This window comes from Protopterus annectens, chromosome 11.part0 (genome assembly GCF_019279795.1).
Source record: "Protopterus annectens isolate FY-2018-M chromosome 11.part0, PAN1.0, whole genome shotgun sequence".
NCBI lineage: Eukaryota > Metazoa > Chordata > Ceratodontiformes > Protopteridae > Protopterus > Protopterus annectens.
Genome location: NC_056745.1, coordinates 1,118,269,204 through 1,118,287,388, shown reverse-complemented (window position 1 = coordinate 1,118,287,388; position 18,185 = coordinate 1,118,269,204). Strand labels below are relative to the sequence as shown.

The 18,185-nt window shown below is 40.6% G+C and overlaps 1 protein-coding gene across 1 annotated transcript in view; it reads left to right on the top strand.

The window, feature by feature from the left end:
• Nucleotides 1-18,185, top strand: part of CCDC77 (coiled-coil domain containing 77) — a 743,168-nt gene that overhangs the window by 474,911 nt on the left and 250,072 nt on the right. Inside the window, exon 4 of the mRNA XM_044088479.1 lies at nucleotides 11,881-12,029. Coding sequence (XP_043944414.1) covers nucleotides 11,881-12,029 — 149 coding nt within the window. The remainder of the gene's footprint in view (nucleotides 1-11,880; nucleotides 12,030-18,185) is intronic.

Genomic DNA, 18,185 nt, shown 5'->3' with positions numbered 1-18,185 from the left:
ATTGTGTTTATATATATATATATATATATATATATATATATATATATATATATATATATATATATATACTCTTTATATAGTTATTACTGAAGGGGGTTGAATTATAGTGTTATAACTTAGCATATATGCTGTTCTTTGCTATTATTAGCCTGTACGCTTTTTTCCTAAAAATAGTTTGAATAGAGTTGATAGTGTTTCAAGTGATATAATTACTAGTTTGTGTGTATTGTTTTGATGTCTGACAAACTTACCGGATTCAAAAACTGTTCAGCTTGTGGACACAAAATTACTCCCCAAGACCCCCATTCCCTTTGTGTCTATCTTTTAGGTCCCTCTCTTCTTCAAGATAGCTGTAGTTTCTGTGCCACCTTTGGATCCAGAATGCTCTAAGGCAAGAAAGCAGAGTTGATTCTTAAAACTTCCTCATCAGATAGGGTCTACCATGTTCACTAAATCAGACAACCATCCACATTGCCCTTTACAGAAAAGAGGAAGGAGAAAGAGAGGTCTAAGGAAAAGTAGTGAGAAAAAATCAACAGATGAGAAGAGGCAGGAAAAGAAAATGGCAGAAAAGTCTTTAAAAGGTCCCCAGATCCATCTACTCTCTCAGGTCCAGCACCTAAGAGTCCAGGTATTGGGATCCCTCTGCAACCCAGATCCAAACTCTTTCTCTAAAAACTACTTTTTCACCATGGGCAATAAGCCCCAGGTTGCATTCACCCGTGCTCCAGCACAAGCCACCATCAAGACCTGTGTCTGTAGCTTCTTCGTCTAGGTCTGGTCGATCAACCAGAAGCCTTACTACGATGGACATTGACTGGATAATGAGGCATTTCTTGATAAAGATTCAACTGGGGGTCTTCCTGGTACTGTCCCCCAGACGAGGTCTGGGAATGGGCCCTTCAACCCTTTCCAACTTTGTTCTGGCACATACTCCTTTCCCAGAGAACACTCATAGGTCCTAACCCTTCCACTGCACCATCAGACCCAGTAACCCTGGAGATTTTGGCTTCATCTTCTTTCCTTACTCTTTCAACACTTTTGCTTTTAAGTTGAGAAGAGTCCCAGAGCTGAAGCATCAGGGTCAGTACTCAACTTTGGAGTTGACTCCACAGTCATTCGGTGCCATTCCTCCCTCTTGATGCTTCAGCACTAGACAGCTCCAAGGTCCTCCTCAAAACTGACCTCTATTGGAGTTCGGAAACTTCCTGAGTCAGCTGACAAGAGGTAGTTTCCCCTTGGGTCCAATAGCTAAGTTGGCTTTCAAGGCCGTGGAAAAGGCCTTGGCTGGGCCAAGGAGACAGGTGCATGCACTGAGTTTGGATCCATCTTGACTCCCAGTGGATCCTGTGCCTCATTCTTCTCATTTGAGTCAACAGGGACAGATGCACCCAGTTAGCTTCAAGGCAGCTGAGCATTCAAGCTCTCTGTTCGATTCTGATGCGTTTCTGTTGGAGCTCCCGAGTCATGTTCCATGAAAGAGGAAGTGCAAACAGAAACACTTGGACTCCTCTCCAGAGTCTGTCACTAAAGACACGATGGACTTAGATGAAGAAGAAGGATCCCCAATATCACCCCCCCCAAGGATATCACTTTTGGGACATATTAGAATTGATTAAATGGAGGGGTGGTCCACCGAATCTCCTTCTTCTAATTGAAGCTTTTGGGTCTGGCTCATTGGTGTCCAGGTTGGTCTCACCTCCTGATGCCTTAATAGACCTTGTTGCTCAGAAGGCCTGTAAGGAACCTGACATTGCAGAATCCATTCCTAACAAACTGGACAGAATACTGATTTCCTCAAAGGATAGGAAACATTGGTCCAAAGACCCTCCAGTTGATGCCATGGTGGTAGCAGCAGTTAAAAAGAATGAACTGTCTGAGGAAAATTCCTCTGTCCAGACCCCTAACAGAGAGGCTAGGATGTTGGACAGACTTATGAAATGGACTTTTGCTTCAGTGACCTTTGCACTTCGAGCTCTGAGCTACTTATCCAATTTGACATATTTCCAAATTACTTGATTGAGTTTTCCATGTCTCTTTCAGGTAGCTTACCATCAGACGTCCAAAAAATGGTGGGCTCCCAAATGTCTAACCTGTAATCTACATCTAATGTGGCCATGCGACTACTATCAAATGCAGCTGATAGCACATTGAGAGCATCTGGCACAGGTATTAGCATGCTTCACCATGCCTGAATGCAGCTATGTGATTTCAAAGAAAGCTTCAAGGAGTCCTTTATACATGCCCTCTACAACAGTTTTACTCTGTTTGGACCTAAGGTAAAAGAAACTCTTAACAGGAGCAAAGAAGATCTTGTCTGCTGTGGGAATCCATTTTTCTGCTCCACAAAGACCCTTTTCTAAGAATCAAAAGGGAGGTAGGAAAATGTGGTTCAAACAAGCACAGGAGTTTCATCACAGCAGTCCTGGGGATAGACCTCTATGTGGCAAAGATAATTCAAATGGTTGCCACCTGAGAGGCAGACGCAGACCATAGAACAGAAATTTCATCTCCTTCACACCATAATCTGACATACTCAAGTATGCCAAAAAACATGTTACTTGGTGGATCACTTCTCTCTCAGTAGTAGAAGGCAGACCCTGTTCCCCGAGCCACAGTAACCATGGTTTCTATCCTTCTAGGGTGTGAGTGGGAGAGATATTTCAAAGGGAGGACTGTCTATGGAACCTGGTCATCAGGGGGGAGGTCAAACTTCACATCAGTGTCTTGGAGATGAGAGCAGTCCTCCTAGAGTTGAGGGTTTTTCAGGACTTCCTACTCTAGTGTGTGATTTCCATCCAGACAGACAATATGTCAGTTGTATGGTACATTAGCAAACTGGGTGGAGCACATTCATATCCTGTTTGTCAAGAGGCCATGCGAGTCTGGCAATGGGTGATGTCTTCCCACTGCTTTCTGGTACATCAAATATCCTAGTGGACAAGTTGAGCAGGAGTATCTTGTGATCTCATGAGTAGTCTCTCAAACAAACAGTGGTGACAGAGATCTTTTTACTTGAGCCAGCCTTGTTGTGAGCGCTTTGTTTCATACCTAAACAAGAAATGCAGCATTTCCTTTGCCCTCATCCTTCCACAGGGACAGCCACCAAGAGCTGATGTAGTCCACATTTGGCCCCCAAGTCTCCTTTGCACCTTTCCACTGATTCCTTTTCTCACAAAATTTATTCAGAAAGCTACAAGGTGCAAGACCAAGGTAATCCTCATTGCTCAGTTTTGGCCTCGGCAGGTATGGTTCCACTTCCTTTGGCCTCGCTTGCTGTGCCCACCATGGGTAATGGATCCCAGCCTGGATCTACTCAGTCACCCATCCAGAATGCCTCTACTGGGCCTTCAGACCCTAAAACTGACTGAATAGTTTCTCCAATTCTAACAATAGCCAGAGAAGCAAGGCTTTCCTATCCAGTAGTCCATATAAATCCTTCTTCTCAAAAGGAATCAACCAAAAAGATTTACAAAAGCAAACGGAAAAGGTTTTCTATTTGGGCACCCTCAAGAGGTTTAGACCTTTTCTCAGCTTCTCTTCCAGAGATACAAGAATTTCTTTCAGAACTTTTACTGTGAGATTCTGGTTACTCTACTAAAAAAGTCCAGATGGTAGCCATCAAATGTTCATGTAGGACATAAATGATTCCTCTATTGCTTTGCTTAGAGTAGCCAAAGCCTTACTAAAGGGAAGTTTCTTTTTGAGACCTCCCATCTGAGATCCAGTCCTACCATGGGATATCACATTGTTGCTTCAATCATTGACTCCAAAACCTTTCAAAAACCCATGGCATTAGCTGATTTAAAGTTTCTTTCTTGGAAGCCCATTTTTCTGATTGCCATCACCTTGGTATGAAGAGTTTAACAACAACTGTAAGCACTTTCATGCAAGCCACCCTTTCTTATTTTCCACAAAGGTAGGGTTTCAATAAGAGCAAATCCTTCCTTTTTTCCAATGGTGACATCTGAAACAAATTTAAATCAACATATTGACTTGCCTATATTTTTCCAAATTTTTCTACCAAAGGTGAACACATCCTGCATATCTTAGATGTCCACAGACCACTCAGATTTTACATACATCATACAAAAAACACCAAGAGCTGATGTAGTCCACATTTGGCCCCCAAGTCTCCTTTGCACCTTTCCACTGATTCCTTTTCTCACAAAATTTATTCAGAAAGCCACAAGGTGCAAGACCAAGGTAATCCTCATTGCTCAGGAAATCAGATCAGCTCTTTTTCTCCTTTTCCAGAATAAAACTGGGATAACATATATTAAAAGCCACTCTAAGTGGCTGGCAGATTACATTTCCTTTGTTTACAAAACACATAGGTTATCTTTGCATACAATGTCTAAGCCTAAGGCTCACTGTACCAGAGCAATGGCCACCTCAACAGCTTTTTCAAAAAGTTATATCCGTGACATCTGTGCAGCAGCAACCTTATCAACAACTCACATTTTTGTATCTCATTATAAATTGGATGTTCAGTCCAGAGCTCATGTAGCCTTTGGCTCTACCATTCTCTGTGAGTCCACCCAGGCCCTTTTAAACAGGTTGGGAACCTGTCCCAAATGTTGAATCGGATGAAAACAGGCAAGACTGGGTGTGAAAGTTATGTACTACCATAAAAGCAGATCTGTGTTGTCCCATTTTCATCCAGTTCAACATTTCTCCGTCCATCCTCCTTTCAAATTGCCATTCTGCTTCTTCTGAGGCTGAAACAGACCTTGACCAAGACCTTCACTGTTTGTTCCTTATCTTCCAATCTGTAGAATTTTGTGGATTCCCTTTTTATTCCACTGTATAGTTTTTAGTATATAATTAGAATAGTCAGCAAACTCAATCAGAGGTAAATTGGTTAGAGGGACATAATTATGGATAGGGGATGAGTCAGAGCTCTCAGATCTAGTACTGTGGTGTAAGGCACTGAAGTCATATCTGGTTGGATTTGACAATCCAAATGCTGAACCAGACAGAAATGGGACATCATGGCTCTATTGCTATGGTAGGTACCTAACTTTTGTTTCAGGATGTATGAGAGCCCCTTTCACAAGAAAAGTCACATTGGAATCAAGGAGATGATTGCCATTATCAATGGCCTCAAAGCTCTCCACCAACTGTGGACACCAGGTACTCTACAAGTACTGACAATAAATACAGAAGTTATGTGGTACATAAGTAAGGTGGGGAAAAATCTTACCCCCCTCCCCCCACAGATTAGCTATGACAGTTTGAGAAGTGACCATTCAACACAATCTCTTTCTTCTAGCATTCCGTCCTATCTGTACACAGTGACAGATTTTCAAAGCAGGTCTACGACATACCCTCATGAATGTATGTTCAACAGAGAGTTCTGTCTTCAGCTCATTCATCAGGTCAGAGTTCCTCAAACATATTTGCTTGCATAAGTAGATGTTACAGTATTCCTTGCAAACAAGCAGTAGTAACAGATGCCTCCTCAATAACCAATTCCAAAAGTGCTTCAAAAAATAAGAAGGGACAATCTGGGGATACTGCTACTTGATCCCTTTATGACCAAGACAAAGCTGGTTCTCTCTTCTGAAAGAATTGGCTAAGAGTTAATGCACTGTCCTCTCCTGTTGGGCCTCTTGATTTCTGCCTATCTGCAGACCCTGACACTCCCAGCATGAATAATTAAATAATAGGATTTTAATTCCTTTCATGCACCAATTCTCTTAGTACATGCTGCAAAGTTTAAGAGAAGCTAGAAAACCTAACAGCAGAAATTCTTATATAATAATTGGAAAAGTTTTTTTTTTTAATCTTTTGCTAAAACAGAGAACAGTAGTCCAGTAAAGCATGGGGCATTTCTTGTTCTTCGGTATGTCTGTGGGTTGTATAGATAGGTTCCCTATTATATGATCGAAGATGCATTCTTTTGAATGCATCTTGATCGAACTTGAAAGCATGATATGGCAAAATACTGAAACAGCATATAAGCAAATTCTTTCCCTGGGAAAGACATTGCTTGGCCGCCTTTGTTATTTTGCAGTTTTTGTCACTGTGGTGTGATCTTGGAGTTGGTATATTTAAGTAGGGGGTGGGGGGCACAACCCCCCCCCCCCACTTTATGTAATGTTTTAAAATTTCTTTTTTGGAACAGCAATTTTTTTCCCTGGGAAAAAAAATCGCTGTTCTAAGTGTTCGGGATTGTAAGCTTTCGCTTACATGGGGTCGATAAATCAGTGTTCGCTTTTTTAAGCGTTTTCTGATTTCATATAGACTCTATAGATGTGGCTTATCATACACTTCTGTTAAAGTATATTTTACAGCTATTTTACTTATTTGCTTCTGGATTCCCCTTCATCTAACTCTAATCAGGTTAATCTGCTGCTCAAGAGAGGTTTTCATGTTAAACCTCCAAGGAAAAGAGTGGCTCTTCAGTGGGATTTGAACTCTGCATTTGAAAAGCCAGCTCTTCCTCCTTTTGAGCCAGCTGATATTTTTTCCATGGAAAACTGCTTTCCTGGTAGCTGTAATATCAGCTAGAAGAGTTTCTCAATTACACGCCATTTTGTGCATTCAGACTTCTTCAGTTTTTCATAAGGCCAGTGTACGCTGTCAAACCAATTCTTCTTTCATGCTTAGTGTGGTTTCTTAATCAGACTGTTCAGCTGCCTACTCTTTTCTAAACTGTGATGTAGTATAGGTATAAAGAATTCTTCATTTGTTAGATTTTTATAGACAGTTCGGGTTTTACTTAGAAAGGACAAAAGACCTGGGATAATCTTAATTTTGGTAGCTGCCAAAAAAGCAATTACTGGGAAATGGAAGTCAAAGTCTATAAAACAACTGTATTTGAAGCAGTAAGTATTGTAAGAGAGAGAAAATAAATGGAAGTGAGATGTTTAGAAAAGGGTAGGTGCAAATGTCACAGAAAAATGGAAATTGTGGGAACAATACATGCCAAATAATGTTTTGGAGGAGGAGTGGGGTTTAAGAGAGGGCAGGAATTGATTATAATTGCACTTCCAAAAGGTGATTTCTGTGTTTGTGTCAAGTATGTGCAAGGTTTTTATATAGGAAAAACTGAGAGGACAATTAAAGAACAGATTTATGAGCACATATATGACATTGATAAAAGGAATGGAAAAAGTGCATTGGGAAGGCATGTTAGTGAAAACCCAGAACATTTTTTTTTAATTCTCGATGGTTGATTCAGTAAAACTGGATTTTGAGAGGGGGGGGGGCACGGAAACTGAAATTAGAGGCTCTTGGACTGAAATGGGAGTTGGCGACAGCTGCTGATAAATTTCCAGGGCTCAATGAAACTATTAGTATAGATAATATATTGAAAGTGTATCAATTTAAGTTGTAGACATTGTTTAGGTAGTTGTATGCTTTATTATTGCAATGTTTTCTTAAGATTTTTATATTAAGTGAATTTGTGTATGCCTGGTTAATATTGCTTTAAAGGATGGCTAAGGAACTAATTGATGTGATGATATCATATTGTAATTCTTATTTAAATCACTGTTTAGTCATTTTTTGTTCCAAAGAAGTCTGTTAATGTCTTGCATGATAGTGCTTAATCTCTTTTTTATTAAACTACAGTATTTTTAGCCTGACAATATATTGACATATTGTGTTTTTATGTTTTATTTCCAAGGGAATCATTTACATGCCCTGTGGTCTGTTAGAAGGAGCTGGTCTGTGGCTATTAGTTTTTATTGCAATCTTTCCAGAACTATAGTAATCAGCAGTGCACAAAATGAAAACACACTGTTTCAGCAAGCTGTATTCACTTTAAGAAATGCTGCTAATGAGGCTTGCAGGCACATAGCTGAATGAGTTACATTACTGTGCAGATGGGCAAGTGTAGCAAACATTGTAGGTAAATTCTTGCTTTTGTGAACAAGCAACTTGAATCGTGTTTATGTGCATTTTCTCTGCCTGTTTGGGAATGCTAAGTGCATGCCAGTGCAGCCTAAAATGCACCCTAGGAGTCTCACTTTCATACCATTTTGCATTAGACTCTGGCAAGTGCAAGATGTATGCTTTCGTAAGAGGTTAGGGCATGGCCCTAAGCTGGTGTGTAAAGGAGACCAAGGTGTTCTTTACATGCCCTACTGCACCCACAGATATAAGCTAGTGAGTTTTGGTGGCAGTCCATTTCATTGAAAGATATCTGGTCTGACCTAGAACTCTTAAAGCTGACTGAAATAGCACAGGTGGGAGAACAGCACCATGAAAGATATGACAACTTACAGCACAGAAGCCACACCAACTTGCCCAGTAGGTCACAGAAGTGGAAGATGGTTGGCCAGTGTGCTTCAGTAAGTATAATATCTTTATTATTATTTCAATATTAGGATACACAAGAATTAACTAGCTGTAGGTAGACATTGTGGAGGTAATGCCACACTTGCAGTATGTTAAAAAATCATTTAGTAGTCACTTATCCTATAATTATTCTAAAATAGCACCATATAAACTATAAAGTACTTGTAGTCCATGTCTGCTGTTGTAATGGAAACTTTACATTTTGTCCATTTCAGCAAATAAACATTCAGTTAGGTATAATTCGATAAATTTTGTATATATCATTGCCAGTCAGCATGGAAAAACTTAACATACATATGCCTAAAGCTTATTCTGAAGTTGGTTGTTGTTGTTGTTACAGTACTTTCTAATTGCAAAAGATCGTTAATGTACTGAGATCTTCCCAACCTTCACAACTTTAGTCAGTTATCTACAATGTCATGGCATGTGGGAGTTGGAGCTAAAGGTATGATCGGGTTAAACTCTGTGGTAGCATTACCAGTCAGCATGCAATAATCTAAAATACCTCCACCTAAAGAGTACATGATGATCTTCATAGTTGTTATAATATTTTTTCATTGTAGTTATAAAGGGTCATTAATGCACTGGAAGTTTCCGAATACCCCACAACTTTATCAATATCTTATCCACAATACAGTGTCATGTGGGGGAGTACGTTAAAGGAACCATTAAAATAAACGAGCACACCTTAATGTACTGCATGAACTCTTTGCTGTAAGTTATATTACAGAGGCCTAATAAGTAAAAAGCTCATGTAAAATATTTTCTTTGTTGGAGGAGGAGAGCATTTACACAGTTAATTTACAGCAGTAAAAATATGTTTTCATTTTTTAGGTAAGGCAGGGCATGCTGTATGAATGTAGAAGTTAAGAGTAAGAGAAGAGTGGAAGAATCATTGAAATAAATGTGCATGCCTTAATATAATATATGGATGTTTTGCAGTAAGGCGTATTATAGAGGCCTAGTGAATGAGTAACCCGTGCAATCCATTTTCTTTGCTGGGTGGGTGAGATGAAAACTTTTACACAGATAGTTAATCCTTATTTTGCACAGGGGAATGTATGACTACACTAGTTGGACATTGTTAGGAGTCGGCAGGGGAGCACAACTTCATAACACATATAATTATATATACACCTGCATTTAGAGGAATGATACCATCATGAAGTTCTACATTAATATTCATACATCAAACTGTAGGTGACATTGCAAATGTATTTTGCAACTAATTCTACAAGGATTTTCAGTAATTTCATTTTTACCTTCTTGCTTTCTTTTTTTAGAATTGGATAAGGTTGCACTCAACTGCCACCTCTTGAACAAAAGGTTGGCAAGGTGGGCCCCCTGACCACATAAGTAATCCTTGTGTCTAGCAAATACATTTGTAGTAGTTAGTAATGAACTACAATAATGTATTGAATTACAGCTTTATTACACTGAGGAGTTCATTAAAATTTTTTAAATGTATATATCATACACCGCTATGCTACAAGATAGTTTACTGATTGTGCATAGAATACTGTATTGGATAATTATTATATTGCGTAATTATTTGTTTTCATTGCACTATTCACTGTAATGCTGAGCGCATTGAGGCATAAAGCTATTGCATTCAGATCGGTGTTGTTTTGTCAGTGTTCCAAAACATCGAACCACATATTGTCAAGTCCAAAATCAAAGTTATGTAACTATGAAAACAGCAGTAATAGTCAAAACTGCATTTTTGCAGGGGGGGGGGACCTGTCTGCGCAACTCACCCCCTGCTAACTATATATTACCATACCATCTGAGATCGCACTACAGTGGGGAAAGGGCAAATTCCCCATTCCCCACTGTCCCACAATCTTAGCAGAAACTTTGATTATATGATCTCAACCATATGTGGTTCATTGCTTCAGAATGCTGGTGAAACATCATGAATCCATTGCATTTTACTACTTATGACTGTGTTTTTCTCCCATTTTTGTCTCTGCCTACATATCTTCATGGAGGGAGAGATCACCATTCTGCTTATCACTGGTCTGTTTCACAGGTAGGAGTGGTGGCTTCCCCTCTGTATGCAGTTTGTGGCAGAGCAGCCTGGACAGCCAGTACCCTCAGCTGCAGGAACTGGTAGAGGCTGCAATAGCGAAGGCTGTGGACAGGAGCTCTTATGAAACTTCCTGAGGCAAGTATAAGACTTGCTGACCCAATCATTTCAGAGCAGTAAACCACTGAAAGCCTTGACCCCTTCATTATTAGGGTCTTCCTTTCCAGGCCCCACTGGGAAGGGCAAGACTGTCCAGGCCTGGGTGAAAGTGGTGGCAGGTCTTTGTTCCCCATTCCTCAACATCTTTATACCCACCCTATGGTATCCAACCCTCCCTTTTTGCAGTTTTACAACTCTTGTCTATCACTGTCTGTGTGTCCCATTTGTTCATCTTCTCTCCCATTTGTGAACCCAACCTACTGTTAGAATACCCACCCCTGTCTTTCTTGTCTGTGTGTATATGTTTTATATCAGTGCCATTATATCTTCCATAACTCTCATTCTTTCTGCTTTTGCCCATATATATTTCAGAACAATTGGTATATTCCCCTCCAAAATACTTCTCACACTTCCTCCAGTACAACACTCTTATGTTGACCTCCTGTGCTTCCCTTGTCTCTTCTTTCCCCTTTTCCTACTTTTCTATCTACCCTTTTCCATAGTTATAAAAGGTATAAACTGGTGTCCATGAAAGAACACCTGCAAGGTTAGGCTGCTGGCAAAGTTACTTAAAGTTTCTAGAAAGTGGTGCTGAACTTGAGTATGTGCATGCCTTCACTTTGAAGTCTTGTGATATTGTTACAAAGCAGCACTCGTCATCAAGCTACAAAATGTATGAAGATACTCATGGAACCTACAAGCATAGGCAGCACATACACACATATATGCAAAAGATTCATAGTTACATACTTAGCCAGTTTTCAAAGTTCCATCTCCGCAGAGTTTATGTATACTTTTTTCCACTAGTTTCATTTATGTGAAAACCAGCATCTCTCTGTTGCACTTACTATATTTGCATATAGGTGAAGAGGCGCATTCCACACATTCGCCTTATACATTTGTGCAAAGCAGAACTATGAATAATACCACCCCTTAAGTTAATCAAGGATTGTGGAATTAAGCATTAAGTTTTGTTCCTTGCTACTTCTGATGCAGCTTTCTATTTCAGCTTGGTGGCCATGTGCTGACCACATAAAATTCCCAAATAGAGGTACAAAGGGAAGTAAGAAATCCACAAAAACTTTCACCAAAACAAGAACACAAGATTGATGGACAGCTAGACATTGTTTATAATGCAGGAGATCCTACTTGATCAGTTAAAAATGCATGCAAGTGACCTGATCAGAATGACAACAATAACTTAGTGTGTTTGCCTACAGTCACATCCTTGAGCGCACCCTCCAATGCAGAGAATGTTGTTAGAGAACAGTCATTGTTTGTCACTGCTCATATAAGGTACCATTCTGACTCCGAGTTAAGTAGAAATTTGTCTGCCAGTTTCAGTGAACTGAGTTCTGAGTTATTTTTATTGGTTTATGTAGGTGGAAGCATTGCAGGCACAGCTTGAAGAGCAAACTCGCTTAGCAAAGGAGCAGACAGAAGCACTTCTGGAAGACAGGCGAATTCGTATGGAAGAACTACAAGTACAGCACCAGCGAGATCAGGACAAAATAAAAGCCCTAACTGAAAAGTAAGTGTCTACTGTCTCCTGCATTGAGAAATTCCCTTGATTAAACAACAATGTTTCTCATCACTGTGGTGTGAATACCTTACATAGCAACAATGGCAATGTCCAGGCAGCAATTACTTATGTGGCATCTTATCGTCTTCAGGGAAAGTCACTGTTATTGTAACATTTAACTTTCTCCGTGTTCTATATTCCTTGTCCCAGGTAGATTTTTCTAGAAGTCTGTATCTTCCTTCTGGGAACCGGTGCTGATATTATGACTTGGAAAGTAATGGCACAGGTGGTACAAGACTCCCATATATAACCAGCATTATAATGAACCCTCTTCAGTACTTCTCACTTTCTGAGTACTCATTTTTTAAGCTGGAGAAAATGTATTGCAGAGTGCCTTATGCTAGTGATTGTTTGCCCTGTTGTAGGTTAAATTTCTTCACATTAAGAAAATTAACTTATAGGTGTCAGATGCTCAGAAAGAACACACTGTCAGGTACAATGAAATAGCTACTCACAGACTAGCCCATTTGTCACATACTAATTGGTGGCAGTGGTGCAGATTGTGAGACTGAGCTCCAGTCCTTGACATATTAATTGGTTTACAGTGGTGTAGATATTGTAAACTGGACTTGTATAGCCCGCAAAACAGTTATGCCATCAAAAGGTAGTTTATCTTCTCCACCTAAATTTGTCAGAATTCAGTTATAGGTTACTGCACCTAGTACTTGTTCTGTTTAGGGCTTGACCATAGAATTGAGTCTTGTGACATCTGTGCACAGTTGAATAAAGTTACAAAATTAAGACATTTGAAAGCACTCTTATTATACCTGTGGAATTCTTTAAATCTCTCAACAAAGCATATGAGAAAAATGTTTAAGCACAGGAAATAGAAAATACAGAAAGAGAGGGGGCAGTGAGAGAAAGGAAAAGGCAAAAGGATAACCCTGAAATGTTTGAAATATGTAGGGAAATTGTTTCATGTTCTACTAAGAAATACAAGTCATCCATAAATTCAGTTGTGGTTGTACTAGTCTGGTGGTCATCTTGTGATCCCTGTTTTTGCAAACAAAGTACCTGAAAACCTTTCACAAACACCAGGGCTACAGACTGTAAAGATTAAAGTATTGTATTTACTGGTACATGTGTTGGAATTATTCAAAATAATTTCAGAAGTGCAAGCAATGACTGACATACTGCGGTGGTGGTGCCGCGGTAGTGTTGTCGCCTCACAGTAAGACGTTGTCCTGTTCGATTCTCAGCTAGAGCGTCTTCTGTGTGGAGACCTGCATGAATGGGCGTACCTTAATTGAAGGTTGTGCATCAGGGCCAGCAACTCGGCATGTAAAAATCTACTGCCAATCATTAGCGGACCGGAGTTCCGCTGTGGCGACCCATAACTGGGAAAAAGCCGAAAGACACCACAACAAGCAATGACTGACATAGAGTACATAATTGTGGATAACAGTAACATTAGTACTCCAAAAGTGACTTGGCCTACCTCAGAACCTTCCAACAGAGTTTTTGTATTGTCTGTTCTACATTTTGAGTATAGAATGTATGCCAAGCTGCATGAAAACTGCAACTGTTTTTCCAGTAAAGATGCAGTAATGTAAAGTTTGAAGACCTGTGTAAAACCTACAAGTGTATTTTTAGGAAAAAGTGGAGTACTTAGATGTGAAATTGTAATCAAACAGGAAAGTAAGAACACATTGGACTTCTGAAAGAGGGAGTATGTGAACTATATTTTGCCATGTTGCCTCATTCCAGCACACCTCATGGACAATTTGCAAGTACTGGCACTCTTCTATCTCAAAGTGCAGCAGTTGTTTGATCATTTAATTCTTCTCCTTACTTCTGGATAGACATTTTGGATTTACAGTTTATGTCCAGAAACCATTGTCTTTGTGTATATGTGGATGTATTTCAATAAATCTTTGGATGCTCATCGTGTTTCACTGTTGCAGTCATTACACTTGGGTTATCCTGCTGGCAGGCAACCTGCAGTCGGCCTGAATTCCAAAGTCTTGGTCCGGCGTCGGTCGCTGTTGCCTCTTCCCTGACGTCAGTGCGCCAGTGGTATAAAATATGCAGCCAACGCCATTTTCTTCTGTCTTTCTTGCCATGCGGTGCCCGAAGCAAAAGCAGTTCGCAAGTGCCGGTCGGCCGACTCCTGAGATTTTCAAAATTGAATTTCAGATCTGAAGTCTTCGATAAAGCTAAGTACCCAGTTGGGGAAACATTTTCTTGCTCCAGACCGATGTCAGTAAAAGTTAACAATTGTATTTCTTGAGGGAAGCAAATACCTCATAAGGATTTCCATTCTTACTGTATCCCTTGCCTAGGCCCTGACCACGCCGTTGCTAGTTGTCGGTTTTGCGCTAGATTCAATCAACGCACTATTAAGCGTCGGTTCGATTTTGCTTTACATTACTTTGGCCGAAGGTTTAACTATATAATGCCGTCGGAACAACTGACGACCGGAGTTCATAAAAAGCGCAAGGACAAAGAAAAGGACAGGCATCCGAGGTCCAAAACCGATGACAGAGCCTCTTCTAGGTCAGTCGCCGGTTCTCAGTGAGGCGCTTTCGTTGCCCCTGACACCCGCTACCTCAGAGCCACAGGCCGCTTCCGACTCCCACATGGGGACAACCAGGCCTCTGGAAACTCAAGGTATTGGGCCTACGGAAACTATTCCCTCAGATGGGTCCGGAGCCGCTGAGCAGGCATCGGCTTCCGAGGGTATTTTCAGACCTTCACAGCTTACTATCAAGACCACTCCAGCAGCCAAGGCAAAGTCTAAAACACCTTTAAAGACAAAGAAACAAGTACAGCATTCACCTGGACAGTCATCCATGGAAAAGAAACCGACACTTAAAATGGCTGAAGACTTAATTACTCTGATCAGGGGTTCACATCCCCCTCCTGATAAAAGGCCTAGGCAAGATACTGACTATGATTCCTCTGACCAGGTTTCTATTTCCTCTGATTCCTCTTCAGAACAGGGATATTCTCTTCCTCCCTGAGAACTCTGATGCTGAAGAATCTATCTCTTCAGCCTCTCCTCCTGAGGATTACTCCTTTGGGGAAACCCTGCACACCATGAGGGAGCATTTCCACTGGGAGAGCCAGGATTATTCAGAATCCAAAAAAAGGCTCAGAGATTTTCTTTTACTGCCTCAGCACAGGCCCCTTCCTATTCCCCCTGTACTAGATATTGTTGATGATGTATTTTCTGAATCCAGTTTGTCTCCTGATTCTTTACCCCCTGCACCAGTTAAGCCAGATAGGTATTACAGGGTCCCAGATTCTCATAAATTTCTTTATAAAACCCTGCTGCTGACCCAGAAACAATTTCACAGGGTCCCAAAGGGGTCAAGGCTTCCACTGCAAAAAAACCTGTTCCCTCTGATAGGGATTCTAGAGCACTGGACAGATGGGGGAAAAAGTTTACACTTCTGCCACTTTAGCTGTAAGGGCTTTAAACTGCCAGTTTCACATCCTTAAATATCAACAATACCTAATGTCTTTGCTAAAACAGAAAATTCTTACAAGCTCAGAATGTACTGAAAATAAGGAAATGCAGAATTTATTGCATGCAGCTGAACAAGTGGGAAAGCATACTTTGCAGTGTGGCTTTGATTCATTAGAGGCTTCTTGCAGAGCCGCAGTTACAGGTTCTGTCATTCGAAGGCATGCTTGGTTAAAAGAACAAAGTTTACCTGATCATGTTGAAGCAAAATTGTTGGATGCTCCATTACAGCATGATACTTTGTTTGGTGTTAAAGCGGAAGAGGTGTTAAAGAAAATGGAGGATAAAGCAAAATCAATGCAGACAGTAAAGGATTTCTTACAGGTTCAGCCACCCAGATTTAGCAGGAACTGGCCTTCTAAAAATTGGTCCTTTCCAGTGTCAGACAGGCCACAATGAGGCAGATACAGATGCCCAAGAGGCAGATCTCAGCCCCAAGGCTCATACAGACCTAAGCAATGGGGTGCTTCAACCCCCAAAGGTGGAGAAGACAAATCACAACCTTATAGGAAACAGTCCCAATGACTTCCCTCTATCAATGCCAAGCACTTACCTTTTGGCAGCACCCTTAGGGGGGAAAACTAGCACTTTTCTCACAAAACTGGCACATAATCACCCAGGACAAATGGGTACTGAATATTGTTTCACAGGGTTACAGGTTCCATTTTCACACCCTACCCAGGCCAAAAGGTATGCCAGACCTGCCACTCAATCAATGGGCAGAGGCACAAAAACAAATTTCTGCTCTCATGGACATGAGGGCTATTCAAAAAGTACCACGGCAAGAGCAGGGACAAGGATTTTACTCAAGACTTTTCTTGGTACCCAGAAAGGACAAAGCTTGGAGACCAATACTAGACCTGTCTACTCTAAATACTTTCCTAGACGTTCCAAAATTCAAAATGTTGACACTGCAGCAACTTCTACCCATGCTGGGCAAAAAGGCTTGGCTAGTTACTTTGGACCTCAAAGAGGCATACCTGCATGTCCCAATCAGACAATCTTGCAGAAGATACCTCAGATTCATAGCTGGCTCAATGCATTACCAATTCTCTGCACTGCCCTTTGGCTTATCTACTGCACCCAGGGTCTTCACAAAATGCTTGGCACCAGTAATTGCATTTTGCAGACAAAAAGGAATTCAAATATATCCCTACTTGGATGACTGCCTTATTCAAGCAGACAGCAAGGACATTCTACTACAGCATCTGGTGTTTGTAAAAAGATTACTAATTTGCCTAGGGTACACAGTAAACGAAAATAAGTCAAAACTAGTGCCCTCTCAAGAGATAATATTCCTGGGTGCAAGCTTAAATACAACTGCCCAGATGGCTTATCTCACACCAGACAAACAAAGGCAACTGACTCATTACTTTCAAATGATGGCAACAAAGACCCAGCTACCTGCAAGAAAAATTCTGCAGGCTTTGGGCTTCATGGCATCCTGCATCCTGCTAATTCCATATGCAAGACTGCATATGAGGAAGCTACAATGGTATCTAAAAAGTGTTCGGACTCAGCATTGCCACAGCCTGGAAACAATAAATCTGAAGTAGGAACTTCATTTGTCAGCAACTTGTGGGATACGGATCCGATCTCGGATCCGAGCCGGCAACTTCTATCATAGCATAGATCCGAGCTCCTAGCTCCTCCCCCTTACCCATAATCCCCTGCCTGCCCTAACTGACCTCAGATCTAGTTTGCCACTCTTCAAGCAACCAAAAACGTGAATATCTGAAGGATGCACCATGAGCTGTATATTTCAATATTAACTCACGAACTCCACGAAACAAACAATAAAATCCAACATTTAATTGCTAAAAACAGGAAAAACGGACTGCAGTTAGGTAAGCGCTTTCACGTTTGTTACAACGCTTCATCAGACATCAACAGGCAGTCAAAAACATCTATATTTAAATAGTAACAGCAACAATGACATCACTACCTGTTCAGGTGAAGCAAATTAGAATGAGGGTAATTAAAAGTGGTTAAAAAAGTAAAAAATGCAATAAATGATAAATCCTCAGTGCAAACTTGTTGATTCAATATTGCATTTGAAAATTATATTTATATGTATGCATCTTATGAATAAGTATTTATAATATAACACAAAAGCTAGTGCCTAAGTGGTCTGCTAGCCAAATATGGCTTAAGTGTGATTCTTTCATTGAGCCCATATCTATGGGCTTGTAGTTTCAGAATCCACTTTCCTTCCCTTTCTTCAGTGGAATTCTTAATATTGCCCAACCTATCCGTCTTCATGACTAATTCTAGGACCTTAAATTTGAATGTGTGTGAGGGACCATGTGTTATAACATGTTGTGCCAGGGCATTTGTAGTGTTACTCCTATCAATCGCATATATATGCTCTCTTATACGCTCTCGTAAGCTTCTGTTCGTCTTACCTACGTAAAATAGCTTACACTGGTGGCATTCTGCTATATAAATAGCATTAACTGATTTGCAATCTGCATAGTGTTTGAACATATAACTGCGTTTCGTTACTGGATGGGTGAAACTATTTGAGCTATCTATATATTTGCATTGGTTACAGGAGCGGCACGGGAAAGTGCCACATCTATCAGACTGTCTGGGCCCTTTAACATTGCTATCATAACATAATAACCTGTTAAGGG